At 38.8% G+C, this 18547-nt stretch overlaps 1 protein-coding gene across 1 annotated transcript in view; it reads right to left on the reverse strand.

The window, feature by feature from the left end:
* Positions 1 to 274: 274 nt before the first annotated feature.
* 4930505A04Rik (RIKEN cDNA 4930505A04 gene) overlaps positions 275 to 18547 on the reverse strand; it is a 45824-nt gene continuing 27551 nt past the window's right edge. The window contains exons 4-5 of the mRNA NM_001100394.1: positions 1323 to 1438; positions 275 to 633 (exon numbers count right to left, since the gene is read on the reverse strand). Of these exons, the coding sequence (NP_001093864.1) occupies positions 433 to 633; positions 1323 to 1438 (317 nt within the window). The 3' untranslated portion in view covers positions 275 to 432. The remainder of the gene's footprint in view (positions 634 to 1322; positions 1439 to 18547) is intronic.

The following is an 18547-nucleotide window of genomic DNA, read 5'->3' on the forward strand; positions in this document are numbered from 1 at the left end:
TGAGTTCTTGTTTTTAAGTTGTTTTGTTTATAAATAAAGACAGTGTTTTATAATCTACCACTTATTGGGCCACTTAAGATTTTGATGCATTCTTTAATCCTTTTCTGCCTTTCCCTGTTTATGTAAACTCTGTGTTCTACAGCTACTGATAACAACAACAACAAGAAGACAACAAACAACTGTGATGATGGATGAGTCCCGTGCCAAGTGTCTAAAAGACAGAGGGAATTTGCCCACACATTCTCAGGATTACAGTCTTAAACACCAAGGTTCATCCTCACTTACCCTGACTTTTTTATTAGTGGTTTAAAGGCCCGTGCCTGGTGAGAAGAGCTTGCCCTCCAGTTGAGAGCAACACTCTTCCAGTCATCTCCCAGACCCAGGCTTCTGGGTCTGCTGGGCTGGGCTGCCTTCTCGTGCTGATAAGCTGTTCTAAGTCTCCAGCAACTCTTGGGAATTCTGTTGGCATAGGCCTGGTGAGGTCACTTTGTCTCCTGATGAATTTCCTTTGTCTGTTTTTTGGGGCTGTTCTGATGAACCTGACTCTAGAGTGTTCAATAATACCTCCGGTGCCTTAGGAACTATTGGCATAGCCCCTAGTTTTATCTCTCTCTGCACGAAGGTTCCATGTTTCTGGAAAGGAAAACAAAGATGACATTAACCAGGGAAACAAGAACTGTAGCTGAGTGTATGGGGTTGTTCAAGTTCTGGGGATGGAACTTGTTTCCCTGCCTCTTCATCTACTGCCACTTCAGTCTCAAACTAAAGACAGCACCAGAATGTCAAGCCTGTAAACAGGGAGAACAAAATTGAAAGCAGGGAAGTAAAACAGTCAGAGAAGAGCCTGTGCTTTTCTATTGCTGGAGTGCACACAATGGTTTTTATCAAGTTTTATTTTTATTTTTTTGCTTTGTAGGTTGCTATGACTGCAAATGATAGAATTGATGATTGTGTTCAGTGTCCAAAAGGATTACTCACAACAAGCATCTGGACAAGAGAAAGCACTTCAGCAATTCCGATTCAATTCTGTTCTTATAAACCTTACATATGCCTTCCTGGCACACATAAATTAAAAACATCTAAAAGTTTATCAATATTACTTTAGTAAGTGCTTTCAGGAAATAGACAAAAACCTCTGCAGTTCAAAATCATGATGCCATTCCTTGGTTTTTATGACACGTTGCTAAGGTTAGTCTACTAATGACTGTACTTGTTTAGATAAACTTTTAGAAAAGTGAGCATGACTTAAAAGGCTTAAAAGTTCTCCCATAAATCTACTCAGTTCCACAGCACTGAATAATTAGTTTGGAACAATGCCTTACCTTTCCTTTGATGGGTTCATTGGGAGTTCTCCTGGCATCATATTGATGTATAAAAGAGATGTATTCTACAAAATTGTTCTCATGTTCTCCTGATACATCCAGACTGGTAAGTGGAACTAAGTAAAGCAAGAGATAGTTCAGTGAAATCACTACAATTATTAGATTTGTGTATGGAAATATAAATGTTGTAATATTTATGCTTTATGAAACCACCAACAAAATGTCAGGCATACTAGTAGACTCCTACCATCCCAGAGTTCAGAAGGCAGAGGCAAACACCTCTGTGAGTTTGAGGACAGTGAGGACAGCCTGCTCTACATAGTGAGTCCCAGACCTGCAAGGTGAGACCTTTTCTCAAAGGAAAAAAAAAAATCAACAGCAATTCCAAAAGTTATCTCCCCATAAGTGTGTATTCTAAATTTGGATTCAGCATTTATTCTGCACAAAAAGATCTAAATCAACACAGCTCAAATTAGTTCCATATATGCATTTTGTACTTTAAAAATATTTTTTAAAATTTTATATGTCTGAGTATTTTACCTGAATGTATGTATACGTACCCACGTGCCTGATGCTTTCAAAGGCTAGACAAGGGCATCGGATCCCCGAGGACTGGAGTTACAGAAGGTTGTGAGCTGCTATGTGGTGCTGAGAATAAAATCTAGGCAGTGCTCTTAACCATTCAGCCATTCCTTTAGCTTCTATTAGATATGCTTATTACACAGATAGCAATATGCCTTAATAAAAACAGAAGTTATTTGTCAAATTATTTTTGACAACTAGAAAGGGTATGAAAAAGTTTCTTCTGGATGTCTGGTCATGACTGAGGAATTAAGAGGGTGGCCAAAGAAGTCTGTGCTGAAGTCACTGCAACGCCCAGTGTGGCTGGCATTGATGAACACAGATTCTTTATACTTCAGCCTAAGTAACTAAGTAAGTAACTTGCAAGAGCACTAAGCCTTCTAACAAGCACCTAAGCTTATCTTCCGCAGTTTGGGTGATGGGTATGTAGTGTTCACTGTGAGTGGCTCTCTAATGCATGTGGGTTTAAAATTTAACTAGAATTTTACTGGCCTTACTAACAAAAGCAGTTAAAGAAAAAGAGCAGTGTTCACCTGCTTTGAATTCTGTCAAAGAAAATACTCTTGATTCTCCCTTTCACAAATATACACACAGACATAATATTTGCATATCCTTGGCATATCTATGTAATAATATGTAAGAAATCGATTCTGGTGTTTCCTAGGGGAAATAATTGTGTGGAAATGTGAGGAAAGTCTCAAACAGAACAGAACAAAACAAAATAAAATAGCACATGTCTTTTCCAGTGTGACATATTGTTGCCTAATGTGGTGGTACACACCTTTAATCTAAGCACTCAGGAGGCAGAGGCAGAGGCAGAGGCAGATGTAGCTCATGAGTATAAAGCTAGCCTGGTCTTCATGACAAGTTTCAGACCACCAAAGATGACATAAAAAGACCCTGTCTAGGGAGCAAAAACCATCCAGTGGAAAAAAGACAGCATTTTCAACAAATGGTGCTGGCACAACTGGCGGTTATCATGTAGAAGAATGCGAATTGATCCATTCCTATCTCCTTGTACTAAGGTCAAATCTAAGTGGATTAAGGAACTCCACATAAAACCAGAGACACTGAAACTTATAGAAGAGAAAGTAGGGAAAACCCTCGAAGATATGGGTACAGGGGAAAATTCCTGATCGACAAATGGGACCTCATAAAATTGTGAAGTTTATGCAAGGCAAAAGACCATCAATAAGACAAAATGGCCACCAACAGATTGGGAAAAGATCTTTACCTATTCTAAATCAGATAGGGGACTAATATCCAATATATATAAAGAACTCAAGAAGGTGGGCTCCAGAAAATCAAATAACCCCATTAAAAAATGGGGCTCAGAGCTAAACAGAGAATTCTCACCTGAGGAATACAGAATGGCTGAGAAGCACCTGAACAAATGTTCAACATCCTTAATCATCAGGGAAATGCAAATCAAAACAACCCTAAAATTCCACCTCACACCAGTCAGAATGGCTAAGATAAAAAAACTCAGGTGACAGCAGATGCTGGCGAGGATGTGGAGAAAGAGGAACACTCCTCCATTGTTGGTGGGATTGCAAGCTTGTACAACCACTCTGGAAATCAGTCTGTTGGTTCCTCAGAAAATTGGACATATTACTACCGGAGGATCCCGCAATACCTCTCCTGGGCATATACCCAGAAGATATTCCAACTGGTAAGAAGGACACATGTTCCACTATGTTCATAGCAGCCTTATTTATAATAGCCAGAAGCTGGAAAGAACCCAGATGCCCCTCAACAGAGGAATGGATACAGAAAATGTGGTACATTTACACGATGGAGTACTACTCAGCTATTAAAAAGAATGAATTTATGAAATTCCTAGGCAAATGGGAGGACCTGGAGGGCATCGTCTTGAGTGAGGTAACCCAATCACAAAAGAACTCAAATGATATGTTCTCACTGATAAGTGGATATTAGCCCAGAAACTTAGAATACCCAAAATATAAGATACAATTTGCTAAACGTATGAAACTCAAGAAGAACGAAGACCAAAGTGTGGACACTTTGTCCCTTCCTAGAATTGGGAGCAAAACACCCATGGAAGGAGTTACAGAGACAAAGTTTGGAGCTGAGATGAAAGGATGGACCATTAGAGACTGCCATATCCGGGGATCCATCCTGTAATCAGCTTCCAAACACTGACACCATTGCATACACTAGCAAGATTTTGCTGAAAGGACCCAGATGTGGCTGTCTCTTGTGAGACTATGCTGGGGCCTGGCAAACAGAAGTGGATGCTCACAGTCAGCTATTGGATGGATCACAGGGCCCCCAATGGAGGAGCTAGAGAAAGTACCCAAGGAGCTGAAGGGATCTGCAATCCTATAGGTGGAACAACAATATGAACTAACCAATATCCCCCCACCTCTGGAGCTAGTGTCTCTAGCTGCATATGAATCAGAAGATGGCCTAATTGGCCATCAGTGGAAAGAGAGGCCCATTGGTCGTGCAAACTTTATATGCCTCAGTACAGGGGAATGCCAGGGCCAAGAAGTGGGAGTGGGTGGGTAGGGGAGTGGGTGGGGGAACGTGTGGGGGACTTTTGGGATAACACTGGAAATGTAAATGAAATAAATACCCAATAAAAAAATTGAAAAAAAAAGACCCTGTCTAAATAGTAAATAAATAAACATGATCTAAGTTAGGGGAATAAATAAGAATGAAAAATACATTATAAATATATACTTATTAAGCATTCATGAATTTGATTTTGCATGTTGACATAATTTTTCTAGCAAGGATGAATATTCAAGTACTTATAATAATAGATGATATAGTTCCCCACTTAGCAGACTAGAATGTAAAGTGATAAAAATTTCTTGCTTTCTAACTGAGATCAGCACTAATTTCTCCTTAGTAGTTGCCATTCTTGTAGGACTTATGGGCACACCATGTCGAGCAGATGCCACCAGCATAGTAACTGCAGGACTGAGGAAAAATCCAGTATTTTATATTTTTCTTATAAATTAAGAAAAGAAAACTACCTTTTTATGAATATCATATTTTCACTATCAGAACATTGATACCTTCTTAGATAAAATGAAGCACCTCCACATTTTAGAATTAGCCAGGTGAGTTAGTGGAGAGGTCAAAGCGTAAGCTGTAGAGGACAGACACATTTTCAAATTCAGGCTCTACCACATATAGTGGACATGTGTGACTTTGGTGGAGGTCATTAATTTTTTTTGAGGATAAAATTTCTCCTTTCTAAAATGTACATAATTTGCGTCCTAGTTTTATTTCTGTTACTTTGCTAAAAGTACTTCAAACAACTTTAGGGCTTGCTCAGTTTACAATCCTGGGTCACAGCCCATTGTTTCAAAGAGGTCATGGTGGCTTCAACTTAAAATGCTAATCATATCTCATTCACAGGTAGAGCAGAGAGAACTTAGTCCACAGCAGGTTCTAGCATTTAGCTCACTTTCTTGCCTCTTAGTCCATGACCACAAGCCCAGGGAATGGCACTACCCACTGTGGGTTGAATTTCCCCATACTGATTAGCATAACCAAGATGATCTGATATAGACATGCCATGGTTTAACTTGAATTAAACAGTCCTTTTCTGAGACTTAACTTTTCAGGTGATTCTAGATTGTTCCACATTGACAATTAAAAAACTAAAATCAGAATTTGCTTCAGAATTATGGGATCAATGGGTAATGTTCATATTTTTATAAGATGCTGGGATCAAAGTTTGGTGGAAAAACCATAGATGGGAGAAAGATATGAATCTGATTCCCTTACTGTGAGAAACTGGTATGAAGAGTTTAGTAAGCTGATTAAAGGATTGATGACAACCTAGGGTGGAGGGGAAAAAATCATATCAGCTAAAAAAAGAACAGGTTGGGAGACAGCTTTTTTGTTTGACTGGTTTGTTTGAAACAGAGTTTTACTATGTAGGTCTGGCTGTCCTGTAACTCACTGTGTAGACCAGGCTGGATTTGAACTTTGCTTCCTGAGTGCTGGGATTAAAGCCATACCATACACCACCATGCCTGACTAGAAGACAGCTTCTAAACCTTCTTTTGATGTTTTCCCACACTGAATCTGGAAGATCACTGTGGCCCAGGGCCATCAACCACCTGCTAACACCTGTCAAGAGAGTAACAACACCGTGGAAATACCTTCAGAGGGTTTGTGAGAGAGCACAAAGTATAAAGGCACTTAGTGCAGAGCATGATGACATTAATTTGATCCCTGGGACATACACTGTGAAGGGAAAGAACAGTCTACTGTAATTGTCCTCTTAATTCCACATATGTGCTGTGGCACGCCCCAAATAAACAGATATATAAATAGGTAGATCGGTAGATAGGTAGACAGATAGATAAATGTAATTAAAACTTTTAAGTTCTTCCAGAACAAATTGTTGATATAAATGCTGCCTACTGTCCTCCTGGGCAACTTCTCTATAGCCCACCCCAGCAAATATTAGTGTTGTTATTATTTAAAATATAAGAGGTTGCCTTCTCCTGATGATATTCCTTTTCACTTTAAGGATGGTAGGGGTAAACTCTTCAGTGGACTGGCCTGGTAGAGGAACAGCAACTGCTAATGATCACAACTAGCTTTGTGGGGTGGAGAAGCAGCTCAATTGCTGGAGTGCTCACTTAGTATGCACAAAGCCTGGGTTTGAAGGCCACAAATGGCCTTCTTGAAGGTGTGTTACTGGAATGGGGCTTTGATGTTTAAAGAGCCCACTGCAGGCTCAGTCTTTCTCTCTGCCTCCTACTTATGGATCAGGATGTGAGCTCTCAACTCCAGCTCCAGTGCCATGCCACCCTTCCTGCCACCACTCTCCCTGCCATGATGATTATGTACTAATTCTCTGAAACTGAAACCAAGCTTCCAATGAAGTGCTTTCCCTTTTTATAAGCTGCCTTGGTTGTGGTGTTTCTTCACAGCTATAGAAGTGATCAAGACAGTAGGGAATGCATGAAAAGAGGCTGGGTAGGCACAGACCAGGCAAGACTTAAGGTGGTGCCTGCATGGCATAGTGGAAAAGCCTTCTTAAATTTCACCCAATGTTTCTTGTTTCTCTCTTATTTCACTTTCCATCCAGTCCTGGGAGGTATAGAACGGAAAGGTAGCATCTCTTCAGAGAGATCTAAGACTTCCCAAGAATAAAGCAAATTACAAAAGCTGTTGAAGAGACATGTTATTCTCAAATATAGTAGAGCAACATCAGATGTTTCAAAAGCAACACTGGACACAAGATGACCGAGTAATACTTCAAAATATTAAAAAGAAAGAAGAATTAAGCATTAAAGTTTTATAGTTGATAAAATTTTCAATAAATTATGAATTCAGATAAAAAAAATTCTTGGGAGGCAAGAAAAATCTGAAAAGGTTTTCCTATAAAAAAGATCACTTTTTCAAGGAAGCATTCAAATAAAACTACAAATAAATCAAGGAGAAAGCCTAAGAGTTTTATCTGTCTGTCTGTCTGTCTGTCTGTCTGTCTATCTGTCTATCTGTCTATCTATCTGTCTGTCTGTCTGTCTATCCATCCATCCCCAAAGAGACAAGATCTAAAGAATGGAAAAGCAAGTATTATTTCTATGAAAAGCCAGAACATAGTTTCAATAAGACTGGGCAGGTCTTGTGATTAGATGTGACCAATATGATGCTGCAGGAGGGACATGATGCAAACTCCCAGTGTAAACCTCAAGGAAGCTTTGCAGCTTTTGCCCTTTGCATTCTGGGAAACTTGAGGTGCCAAGTAGGAAGTCCAGACAGACACCTTGGTGAACAAACTACATGAAGAGACCATAGAAGAGGGCCAGCAATCCCAGGTTGCCAGCTGAGTGATTCTCAAGCCTGTTTCTGCCAACTGAATGTTACCACACAACCCAGGTCCAGATTGCAGAGCACTGAGCAAATAAGATGAGTGTTCTCTTAGGAAACTAAATTTAATGTAGCTTGTTATGGAGATACTGAAATAAAAATACATCAGAAGAAAGTAAATTGAATTAATTAGAATGAATCACCTTGTGTCCTACTTTGCTTTTTATTGCTATGGTAAAGACCATTACCAAAAGCAACTCGGGGAAGACAGGGTTTATTTGGCCCATATGTCCTGATCATAGTCCATCTTGAAGGGAAGCCAAGGCAGGAAATCAAGCTGGGCAGGAACTGAAGCAGAGACCATGGAGGAATATTGTTTACTGACATTGTTTTCCGTAGGTTGCTCAAGACTATTTTCTTTCTTTCTTTCTTTCTTTCTTTCTTTCTTTCTTTCTTTCTTTCTTTCTTTCTTTCTTTCTTTCTTTCTTTCTTTCTTTCTTTTTTATTAGGTATTTTCCTCGTTTACATTTTCAATGCTATCCCAAAGGTCCCCCATACACACACCCCCAATCCCCTACCCACCCACTCCCACTTTTTGGCCCTGGCGTTCCCCTGTACTGGGGCATATAAAGTTTGCAAGTCCAATGGGCCTCTCTTTCCAGTAATGGCCGACTAGGCCATCTTTTGATACATATGCAGCTAAAGACAAGAGCTCCCGGGTACTGGTTAGTTCATATTGTTGTTCCACCTATAAGGTTGCAGTTCCCTTTAGCTCCTTGGGTAATTTCTCTAGCTCCTCCATTGGGGGCCGTGTGACCCATCCAATAGCTGACTGTGATCATCCACTTCTGTGTTTGCTAGGCCCTGGCATAGTCTCACAAGAGAGAGCTATATCTGGGTCCTTTCAGCAAAATCTTGCTAGTGTATGCAATGGTGTCAGCATTTGGAAGCTGATTATGGGATGGATCCCTGCATATGGCAATCACTAGATGGTCCATCCTTTTGTCACAGATCCAAATTTTGTCTCTTTAACTCCTTCCATGGGTGTTTTGTTCCCATTTCTAAGAAAGGGTAAAGTGTCCATATTTTGGTCTTCATTCTTCTTGAATTTCACGCATTTGGCAAGTTGTATCTTATATCTTGGGTATCCTAAGTTTCTGGGCTAATATCCACTTATCAGTGAGTACATATTGTGCAAGTTCCTTTGTGATTGGGTTACCTCACTCAGGATGATACACTCCAGGTCCATCCATTTGCCTAGGAATTTCATAAATTCATTTTTTAATAGCTGAGTAGTATTCCATTGTGTAAATGTACCACATTTTCTGTATCCATTCCTCTGTTGAGGGGCATCTGGGTTCTTTCCAGCTTCTGGCTATTATAAACAAGGCTGCTATGAACATAGTGGAGCATGTGTTCTTCTTACCGGTTGGGACATCTTCTGGATATATGGCCAGGAGAGGTATTGCAGGATCCTCTGGTAGTACTATGTCCAATTTTCTGAGGAACCACCAGACTGATTTCCAGAGTGGTTGTACAAGCTTGCAATCCCACCAACAATGGAGGAGTGTTCCCCTTTCTCTACATCCTCGCCAGCATCTGCTATCACCTGAGTTTTTGATCTTAGCCATTCTGACTGGAGTGAAGTGGAATCTCAGTGTTGTTTTGATTTGTATTTCCCTGATGATTAAGGATGTTGAACATTTTTTCAGGTGCTTCTCTGCCATTCGGTATTCCTCAGGTGAGAATTCTCTGTTTAGGTCTGAGCCCCATTTTTTAATGGGGTTATTTGATTTTCTGGAGTCCACCTTCTTGAGTTCTTTATATATATTGGATATTAGTCCCCTATCCGATTTGGGATAGGTAAAGATCCTTTCCCAAACTGTTGGTGGCCTTTTTGTCTTATTGATGGTGTCTTTTGCTTTGCAGAAGCTTTGCAATTTTATGAGGTCCCATTTATCGATTCTTGATCTTACAGCACAAGCCATTGCTGTTCTATTCAGGAATTTTTCCCCTGTGCCCATATCTTCGAGGTTTTTCCCTACTTTCTCCTCTATAAGTTTCAGTGTCTCTGGTTTTATGTGGAGTTCCTTAATCCACTTAGATTTGACCTTAGTACAAGGAGATAGAAATGGATCAATTTGCATTCTTCTACATGATAACCGCCAGTTGTGCCAGCACCATTTGTTGAAAATGCTGTCTTTTTTCCACTGAATGGTTTTAGCTCCCTTGTTAAAGATCAAGTGACCATAGGTGTGTGGATTCATCTCTGGGTCTTCAATTCTGTTCTATTGGTCTACTTGTCTGTCACTATACCAGTAGCATGCAGTTTTGATCACAATTGCTCTGTAGTACAGTTTTAGGTCCGGCATGGTGATTCCACCAGAGGTTCTTTTATCCTTGAGAAGAGTTTTTGCTATCCTCGGTTTTTTGTTATTCCAGATGAATCTGCCGATTGCCCTTTCTAATTCATTGAAGAATTGAGTTGGAATTTTGATGGGGATTGCATTGAATCTGTAGATTGCTTTTGGCAAGATAGCCATTTTTACAATGTTGATCCTGCCAATCCATGAGCATGGGAGATCTTTCCATCTTCTGAGATCTTATTTAATTTCTTTCTTTAGAGACTTGAAGTTCTTATCATACAGATCTTTCACTTCCTTAGTTAGAGTCATGCCAAGGTATTTTATATTATTTGTGACTATTGAGAAGGGTGTTGTTTCCCTAATTTCTTTCTCAGCCGGTTTATCCTTTGTGTAGAGAAAGGCCATTGACTTGTTTGAGTTAACTTTATATCTAGCTACTTCATTGAAGCTGTTTATCAGGCTTAGGAGTTCTCTGGTGGAATTTTTAGGGTCACTTATATATACTATCATATCATCTGCAAAAAGTGATATTTGGACTTCTTCCTTTCCAATTTGTATCCCCTTGATCTACTTTTGTTGTCTAATTGCTCTGGCTAGGACTTCAAGTTCAATGTTGAATAGGTAGGGCGAGAGTGGACAGCCTTGTCTAGTCCCTGATTTTAGTGGGATTGCTTCCAGCTTCTCACCATTTACTTTGATGTTGGCTATTGGTTTGCTGTAGATAGCTTTTATCATGTTTAGGTATGGGCCTTGAATTCCTGATCTTTCCAAGACTTTTATCATGAATGGGTGTTGGATTTTGTCAAATGCTTTCTCAGCATCTAACAAGATGATCATGTGGTTTTTGTCTTTGAGTTTGTTTATATACTGGATTACATTGATGGATTTCCGTATATTGAACCATCCCTGCATCCCTGGGATGAAACCTACTTGGTCAGGATGGATGATTGTTTTGATGTGTTCTTGGATTCAGTTAGCAAGAACTTTATTGAGGATTTTTGCATTGATATTCATAAGGGAAATTGGTCTGAAGTTCTCTATCTTTGTTGGGTCTTTTTGTGGTTTAGGTATCAGAGTAATTGTGGCTTCATAGAATGAGTTGGGTAGAGTAGCTTCTGTTTCTATTTTGTGGAATAGTTTGTGAAGAACTGGAATTAGGTCTTCTTTGAAGGTCTGATAGAACTCTGCACTAAACCCATCTGGTCCTGGGCTTTTTTTGGCTGGGAGACTATTAATGACTGCTTCTATTTCTTTAGGGGATATAGGACTGTTGAGATCATTAACCTGATCTTGATTTAGCTTTGGTACCTGGTATCTGTCTAGAAACTTGTCCATTTCATCCAGGTTTTCCAGTTTTGTTGAGTATAGCCTTTTATAGAAGGATCTGATGGTGTTTTGGATTTCTTCAGGATCTGTTGTTATGTCTCCCTTTTCATTTCTGATTTTGTTAATTAGGATGCTTTCCCTGTGCCCTCTATTGAGTCTGGCTAAGGGTTTATCTATCTTGTTGATTTTCTCAAAGAACCAGCTTCTTGATTGGTTGATTCTTATAATAGTTCTTGTTTCCACTTGGTTGATTTCACCCCTGAGTTTGATTATTTCCTACCTTCTACTCCTCTTGGGTGAATTTGCTTCCTTTTCTTCTATACCTTTTAGGTGTGTTGTCAAGCTGCTAATGTGTGCTCTCTCTAGTTTCTTTTTGGAGGCACTCAGAGCTATGAGTTTTCGTCTTAGTAATGCTTTCATTGTGTCCCATAAGTTTGGGTAAGTTGTGGCTTCATTTTCATTAAACTCCAAAAAGTCCTTAATTTCTTTCTTTATTCCTTCCTTGACCAAGGTATCATTGAGAAGAGTGTTGTTCAGTTTCCACATGAATGTTGGCTTTCTATTATTTATTTTGTTATTGAAGATCAGCCTTAGTCCATGGTGATCTGATAGTATGCATGGGACAATTTCAATATTTTTGTATATGAAGACTATTTTCTTACACTGCACAAAGTGGACTGTGATGGGCCTAACCACACCAATCATTGATCAAGAAAATGCCCACAGAGTTGCCTACAGGCCAACCTATTAGCGGCAATTTCTCTGTTGAGGTTTTCTTGTCTCAGGCAACCCTAGCTTGTGTCGAGGTGACAAAAAAACTAACCCAGGCCACCGTGTAAATTGTGATCTAGAGTGTTTCATAGCTACAAAATAATGACTTTAGAAAGTATCCATTTAACCACAGGGACCAATAAAGGACTGTCATTTTATCTATTATAGAGGGATATCTACTACTCAAACATACTTATTAAAATTATACATAATTATCAGTCTCAACTGTGTGAACATGAGACGTTCTAAAAATTCACACAGTGGGCAAAACTTAAGTGAGAAAAAAGGAGAAAAGACATTCAGGTTTTTGGTGGTTGCGCCATTTTATAAGAGTGAAAATTGAAGGCTGAAGAGATGACTTCAAGGTTAAGAGCACTTACTGCTCTTGTAGAGGACCTAAGTTTAGTTCCCAGCATCCATGTAGCGAGTTACAAGTATCTGTAACTCCAGCTTAGGGGATATATAAACTCATGATGGTGCACCTAAACTCACATAAGCAAACACGCATAACATAAATAAAATACACTTTAAAAAAAGAATTCAAGAGTGCTGGAGAGATTGCTCAGTGGTTCAGAGCACTCACTGTTCTCCCAGTGAATCTGGTTTTGGGTCCCAGGACCTAAATCAAGAGGCTCACAATCCTCTATAAGTTCAACTCCAGAGTATCTGAGGATACTGGCCTCTGTGGGTACTTGCACTTACATAACCATAAGCAGAAAATCACACCTGCATATAATTAAAAATAATAAATTAAATTGAATCCAACCAATTGCTTAAATGAAGCCTTATTAAATAAGAACTACCAACATGTTAAAGTATATGAAAAATGTTTGAAATCCACTTTTAGAAACTTAATTAAAATAGGAGTTTTCTAAGCAAATTGGTATCTAGCCATTGATATTTTCACCAACAAAATATGAATTACATATTCCAATACTTACGTAATGTGTCCCTTACATTGGTGTGAGGTTAGCAGTTTTAATCTGAGGACATTTTTAACTTTTTATTGCTATGTAGAGAATACCAATAAATATTTTCCTCTTAGAAATTGTACTTTTCTCAGTAGAATTCCCTTGAGTCTTGTATAAAAACTTTAGCTCTCATAATATATTTTGAATATTTTAATTTTAATGTGTGTGTATGTAGATATGTATATTTGTATCTTTATGTGTGTCTGTGTATATGTATGTTTGTATTGTGTGTCAGTGTGTGTTTGTTAGTGTGTGTATGTATATATATATATGTGTGTGTGTATATATTTATGTATATATGTATGTGTGTGTGTGTGTGTGTGTGTGTGTGTGTGTGTGTGTGTGTGTGTAGGGGTTGGGGGCATATGTTTGCAGGTGTCTATGGAGGTCAGAAGGGTTTCAGATTCCATGGGTGCTGAAGTTGCAGGTGGTTATGAGTGCAGGATATGGACAGTAGAAGCTGAACTCAGGTCCTCTGTAATAGTAGTAAGTGTTTTTAACTGCGGAGCCATCTCTCCAGCTCCATGTAGTGGTTTGAATAAAATTACCTTTAATAGGCTCATATATTTGAATACTTGGTGAATAACTGTTTGGGAAGAATTAGTGGGTATAGCTTTTTTGGCAGAGGTATATCACTGGGGACTAGCTTTGAGTTTTCAAAAGCCCAAGGCAATTCCTCTTAGCCTCTTGCAGCTTTGTGGTAGATGTCTTAACATGTAAGCTCTCAGCTAGTGCCCCAGCACCACGTCTGCCATGCCACCACAGCTATAAGTTGCCTTGATCATGATTTTTCTTTAGAGCAATAGAAAAGTTACTAAAATACTCCATATGTCAGATATAAATAAATAAATAAATAAATAAATAAATAAATAAATAAATAAATACAGCAAGAAAGCATGCCCCTTAGTACAAAAGAAACAACAAACTAAAATTCATCTTAGAAAAGTAATTTTTACCACTGGGTCTGAATCTGTAATTCAAAGGAACATTAAACTACAAACCTTAGTAGGTTAGGAGCCAAGATTTCCTTTCAACTTTAAACATCACCCTTCATCAATTAAATCGACCTTTCCAAAGTACAAATTCTTATGATATAAATCCAAATATGACTGGTTTTTAGAGAGACTCAGATACAATGAAGCATGCCATATGTTAGCTAACTGTGGCATCCAGGAAACTGTGTGGTGGTATGAGACATAAAGGGCACGTTTATTGTTCACAGAAGATAGTACTGTTGAAATGCTAACAATGAGACGGAATTGAGTGGGCTCATGGAACAGAATGATGTTAGGTGACTTTTAATTGGTCTTAATACATGCTGGTATAGTTTGTATTCTATAAAAGGCTGGTACACAGCTGAATTTTACACAGCCTAAAATCTTACAATAAAATATTTTTAAAAATAATTTTAATTTAATATCAAAACATTACATAGGAATTATTTCAGGCCAATGTTGGAGCTTTTTCTTTGTTAGTCTAAATTAGATTATGACTTTGAATTAAACTTAGAGAAATTCTTTTTTTGTTTTTGTTTTTGTTTTTTTGTTTTTCGGGGCAGGGTTTCTCTGTGTAGCCCTGGCTGTCCTGGAACTCATTCCATAGACCAGGCTGGCCTCAAACTCAGAAATCCGCCTCATCTATGGAGGTATAGTAAGTAGTTTAACGTTTGAGACTGCCATTCATTTGGTTATTCAAGGTCTTATTGAGTTTGGTCATTATATTAGATCCAGGATTATAACAATGAACTTAGTAATGGGAAATACTGATAGAAGAGAGGGAGGGAGGGGGAGAGATAAAAGACACACACGCACGTGCGTGCGCGCGCGCACACACACACACACACACACACACACACACATGGAAACAGGGAGACATAGCGACAGAGACAGAGAGACAGAGACAGAGACAGATAATAGGACAGGTTTTAAAAACCAAACTCTAACTTAGTGCCTAACAGTACAATACAGTGATTAATAATTTAAATATACTACCACTACTATTACTCTATATAAGCAGTGTGGTATAACTTTAAATGTTTTATTTAATTCTAGATGCAATCCTACAATATTATCTAATAAGATTTTTGTTCACTTATGAGCCAAATAACTTCATTTCTTTCTTATTAAGTTCAGTGTCCACTGCCCCTGGAGAAAGTGCGCAGTGTCCAAGCCACACAAAGCCACTAGGTTAAAAAATTATTTTCCCTAAGAATTTATAGGGCTTATTTTACACTTACACCAGAGCTGCTTGAGTGCACATGGATTGTTTCATAATTGGTGACCTCTCTCTCTCTCTCTCTGTCTGTCTGTCTCTTTCTCTCTCTGTCTCTCTATCTCTCTCTCTCTCTGTCTCTCTCTTTCTCTCTCTCTCTCTCTCTTTCTCTCTTTAATGGAAAGTTTGAGGATCTTCTCTTTGAACTGTTGTTTTACTATTTCATGATAGGCAGGTATGTGCCTGTTTTTCATATCTGGATATACTCAGTGCCCTTTATGGAGATTTTTTTTCTTACCATTTTAGAGGCTGAACAGAGGGTTACATATAAGCATGGACACTAGAGCCAGCTATCTGGGTTCAAATGCTAATTACCTGTCCTGTGGTTATTTAAATCCTGTGATAGCTGAAGGTGCCATCCTGAAAAACGCTGTCCTACTATATTTTTATTTAATTGAGCCTGAAGAACAGTAGACAGTATGAGAATCATTATAGAGGGGTCAGGAAAATTAAAAACAGAGATGTCATATGACCCAGCTGTACCAAATTGGACATTTACCCTATGTTCTCTGAATCAGCATGGCATAGAGACACTTGTATGCTCATGTTCATTGCTGCACTTCACAATAATCAGGAAGTCTTCGAAACTGTCTAGCTATCTACAGATGAATGCATGATTGTGTGGTTCATATACACAAAGAAATATTATGGACCATACAAATGAAATCATGACATTATCAGGAAAATGGCCAGTATAAAAAAAATCATTAAGTGAAATGATCCAAACTCAGAAAGAAAAATACTGTATGCTTTCTTTCACATGAGTAACCCAAATTTAAAATTTTATGTGCATGAGTATATAAATGTATGTGTATATGTAGATCATAAAGTGAGAAAAAAGATGATGAAGACACCTTGAGGGAGGGAGTGAAGGAGGGGTGGATTGGTTTAAAGCAGAAGGTTGGAACTATTTGGGAGAAAGAGAACTGGCTAGAGGGAGAGAAGGGGAGGGAGGGAAATGAAGGAGATTAGTCAGAACAAAATGACATAATGAACCTCTCTCCATATTGTATGATGGATTCAAGAAAAACATTCTGAGCTTCCTAACACAGATTATTAAATATTTTTAGATCTAAAATGATTTTACCTGACAATGTCATTCTAGTAAACTGAGTTACATTTTTATCAAAACCACAGCTCTAATAAGAGTCAACAAAAGATTTCTTTTAGAAATCACTGATGCTCCAACCTCTGTGATTTGGTCAGTCTAGTTGAAGATAGATATCAGCCAGACTAAAGGTCATGACATTAGAAGATAGAAAATGATAGGATGCAGCATGAGATAAAATTACAACATAAAGGGGGGTCATCTACCAACCAGGTGCAAAGTCTAGTTCACATTGTCACTCTTGGAAATGGGGCCCAGAGGGTATCTTTACAGGGAAGTCTCATTAACCTACCCCTTTCCTACCTATTACTAGCTTTTCCACCCAGTTAACCCTTTGCCTGTTCTTGTCTTCAGTTTACAGCTCTGTCCAACTCAGAACACTGAGGGTGTTATATGTCCCTGGATCTTCATCTTATGAGACTCTAAGGCCCCACAAAAAGTGCTTTTAAAATTTGTTATGCTTCTCTCTTGTTGATCTTCATGTTAATTCCATTCTTAGGCCCAACAAAAGACCCCAACAGGGTAAGATAAAGTTCTTCAGTCTTTTATTTTCTTACTTGAAAACTGAGAATGTCAATTGTATCACTGCATGACTACACTCTATAGCAGTGGTTCTCAGCCTCCCAAATGCTGTGATCCTTTAACACAGGTCCTCATGTTGTGGTGGCCTCCAATCATAAATATTTGGTATTGAGGATATCTGATATGTGACCCTTGTGAAAGAGTCACTTGACCTCCAACCTCAAGGGATCATGAGCCACATGTTGAGAACCACTGCTATATACAGTTAATTTAAGAATAAAATGAGTTTATATTTGGAAAGTTTTATTAAGTATGCTTGAAATAAATGTTGTGTTTTAGTCACTATCTCATCTTCATTTTACCCTTTTCAGAAAAGAGCTCTAGAGAGAATGGACCTCCCAGTGTCTTCTCTACCTGGCTCTTCTCTCAAAGTTTCAAGGTTTTTGTTTTGTTTTAAGTTCACAATGCTTCCTTGCCTTGGTATAATTCTACTTTTTTGCTGTCCATTCATGATTAAAAATAGGATAAAGACCAGAATAATTTTCCAAAATAACTACTGTGATAGTTATCATTTGGCTACAAATCTAGGCTGTAACAGTCTTCATTTTTAAAAAAGATTCCTCTATTCCTCTATGTGTGTGCCGATGTGAGTTTATGTGAGCCAGCAGGCCAGAAGATGGTGTCAGGTCTTCTGAAGGTGGATGCTACAAGTGTTTGTGAACTGCCAGGTGAGTGCTAGGAGACAAACTCATGTCTTCTACAAGAGAAACAAGTGCTCCTTAGCCACTGCACCATCTCTCCAGCTATTAGTAGTCTGTTTCTCCATCCCTCCCTTCATTCCTCCCTCCTTCCCTCTCTTCTATCCTCCCTCATTCTCTTTTTTCCTTCCTTTATTAATTTTGAGATGGAGTCTCACTACATAGTTCCAGTTGGCCAGGAACTTCCTATGTTGACCAAGCTGGCCTCTAATTCAGAGATCCACCTGCTTCTAACTTCTAAGTGTTGGGATTAAAAGAGTGTGCCATTGCCATCATGCCTGGCTCTTTGGTCATTTATAATGTTAAGACAGGGTGGAAATCGCTGTTAGTGAAACCCTGACTTGGAGCAATGTTTTTCTGTTCTCTTCATTCCTGCCCTCACGTGTGTCTGCTGATATGCCTGAGGGTCTATTACAAAGGTCATCTTGTCTTTGTTATGTTTCTTTCTAGGCATTTTTTTATTCTCTTTGGCCTACTGTCACACTCTCCGGTCGAGTCAGCTTGACAGGCTGAGGCTTGAAAGCTACTCATGAGGCAAAAGAGTTTCACGGAAACTCGCTCCTGGAGTCTGGCGTTCTCTCTAACCCATACATTAATTTTCCATTCCCGCGTTAGTCTAGTGTATGGATCCACGTGCTCTCTTTTAGTATTATCCTATTTTAAGTGCCTTTTAAGATTGAATTCTGACATAGCTAAAGCCTTCCACCAGTGTTCCAACAGTCCTAGAACGTCCTTGAGCAAG

The sequence above is a fragment of the Mus musculus genome, chromosome 11 (assembly GCF_000001635.26).
Source record: "Mus musculus strain C57BL/6J chromosome 11, GRCm38.p6 C57BL/6J".
Classification (NCBI taxonomy): Eukaryota; Metazoa; Chordata; class Mammalia; order Rodentia; family Muridae; genus Mus; species Mus musculus.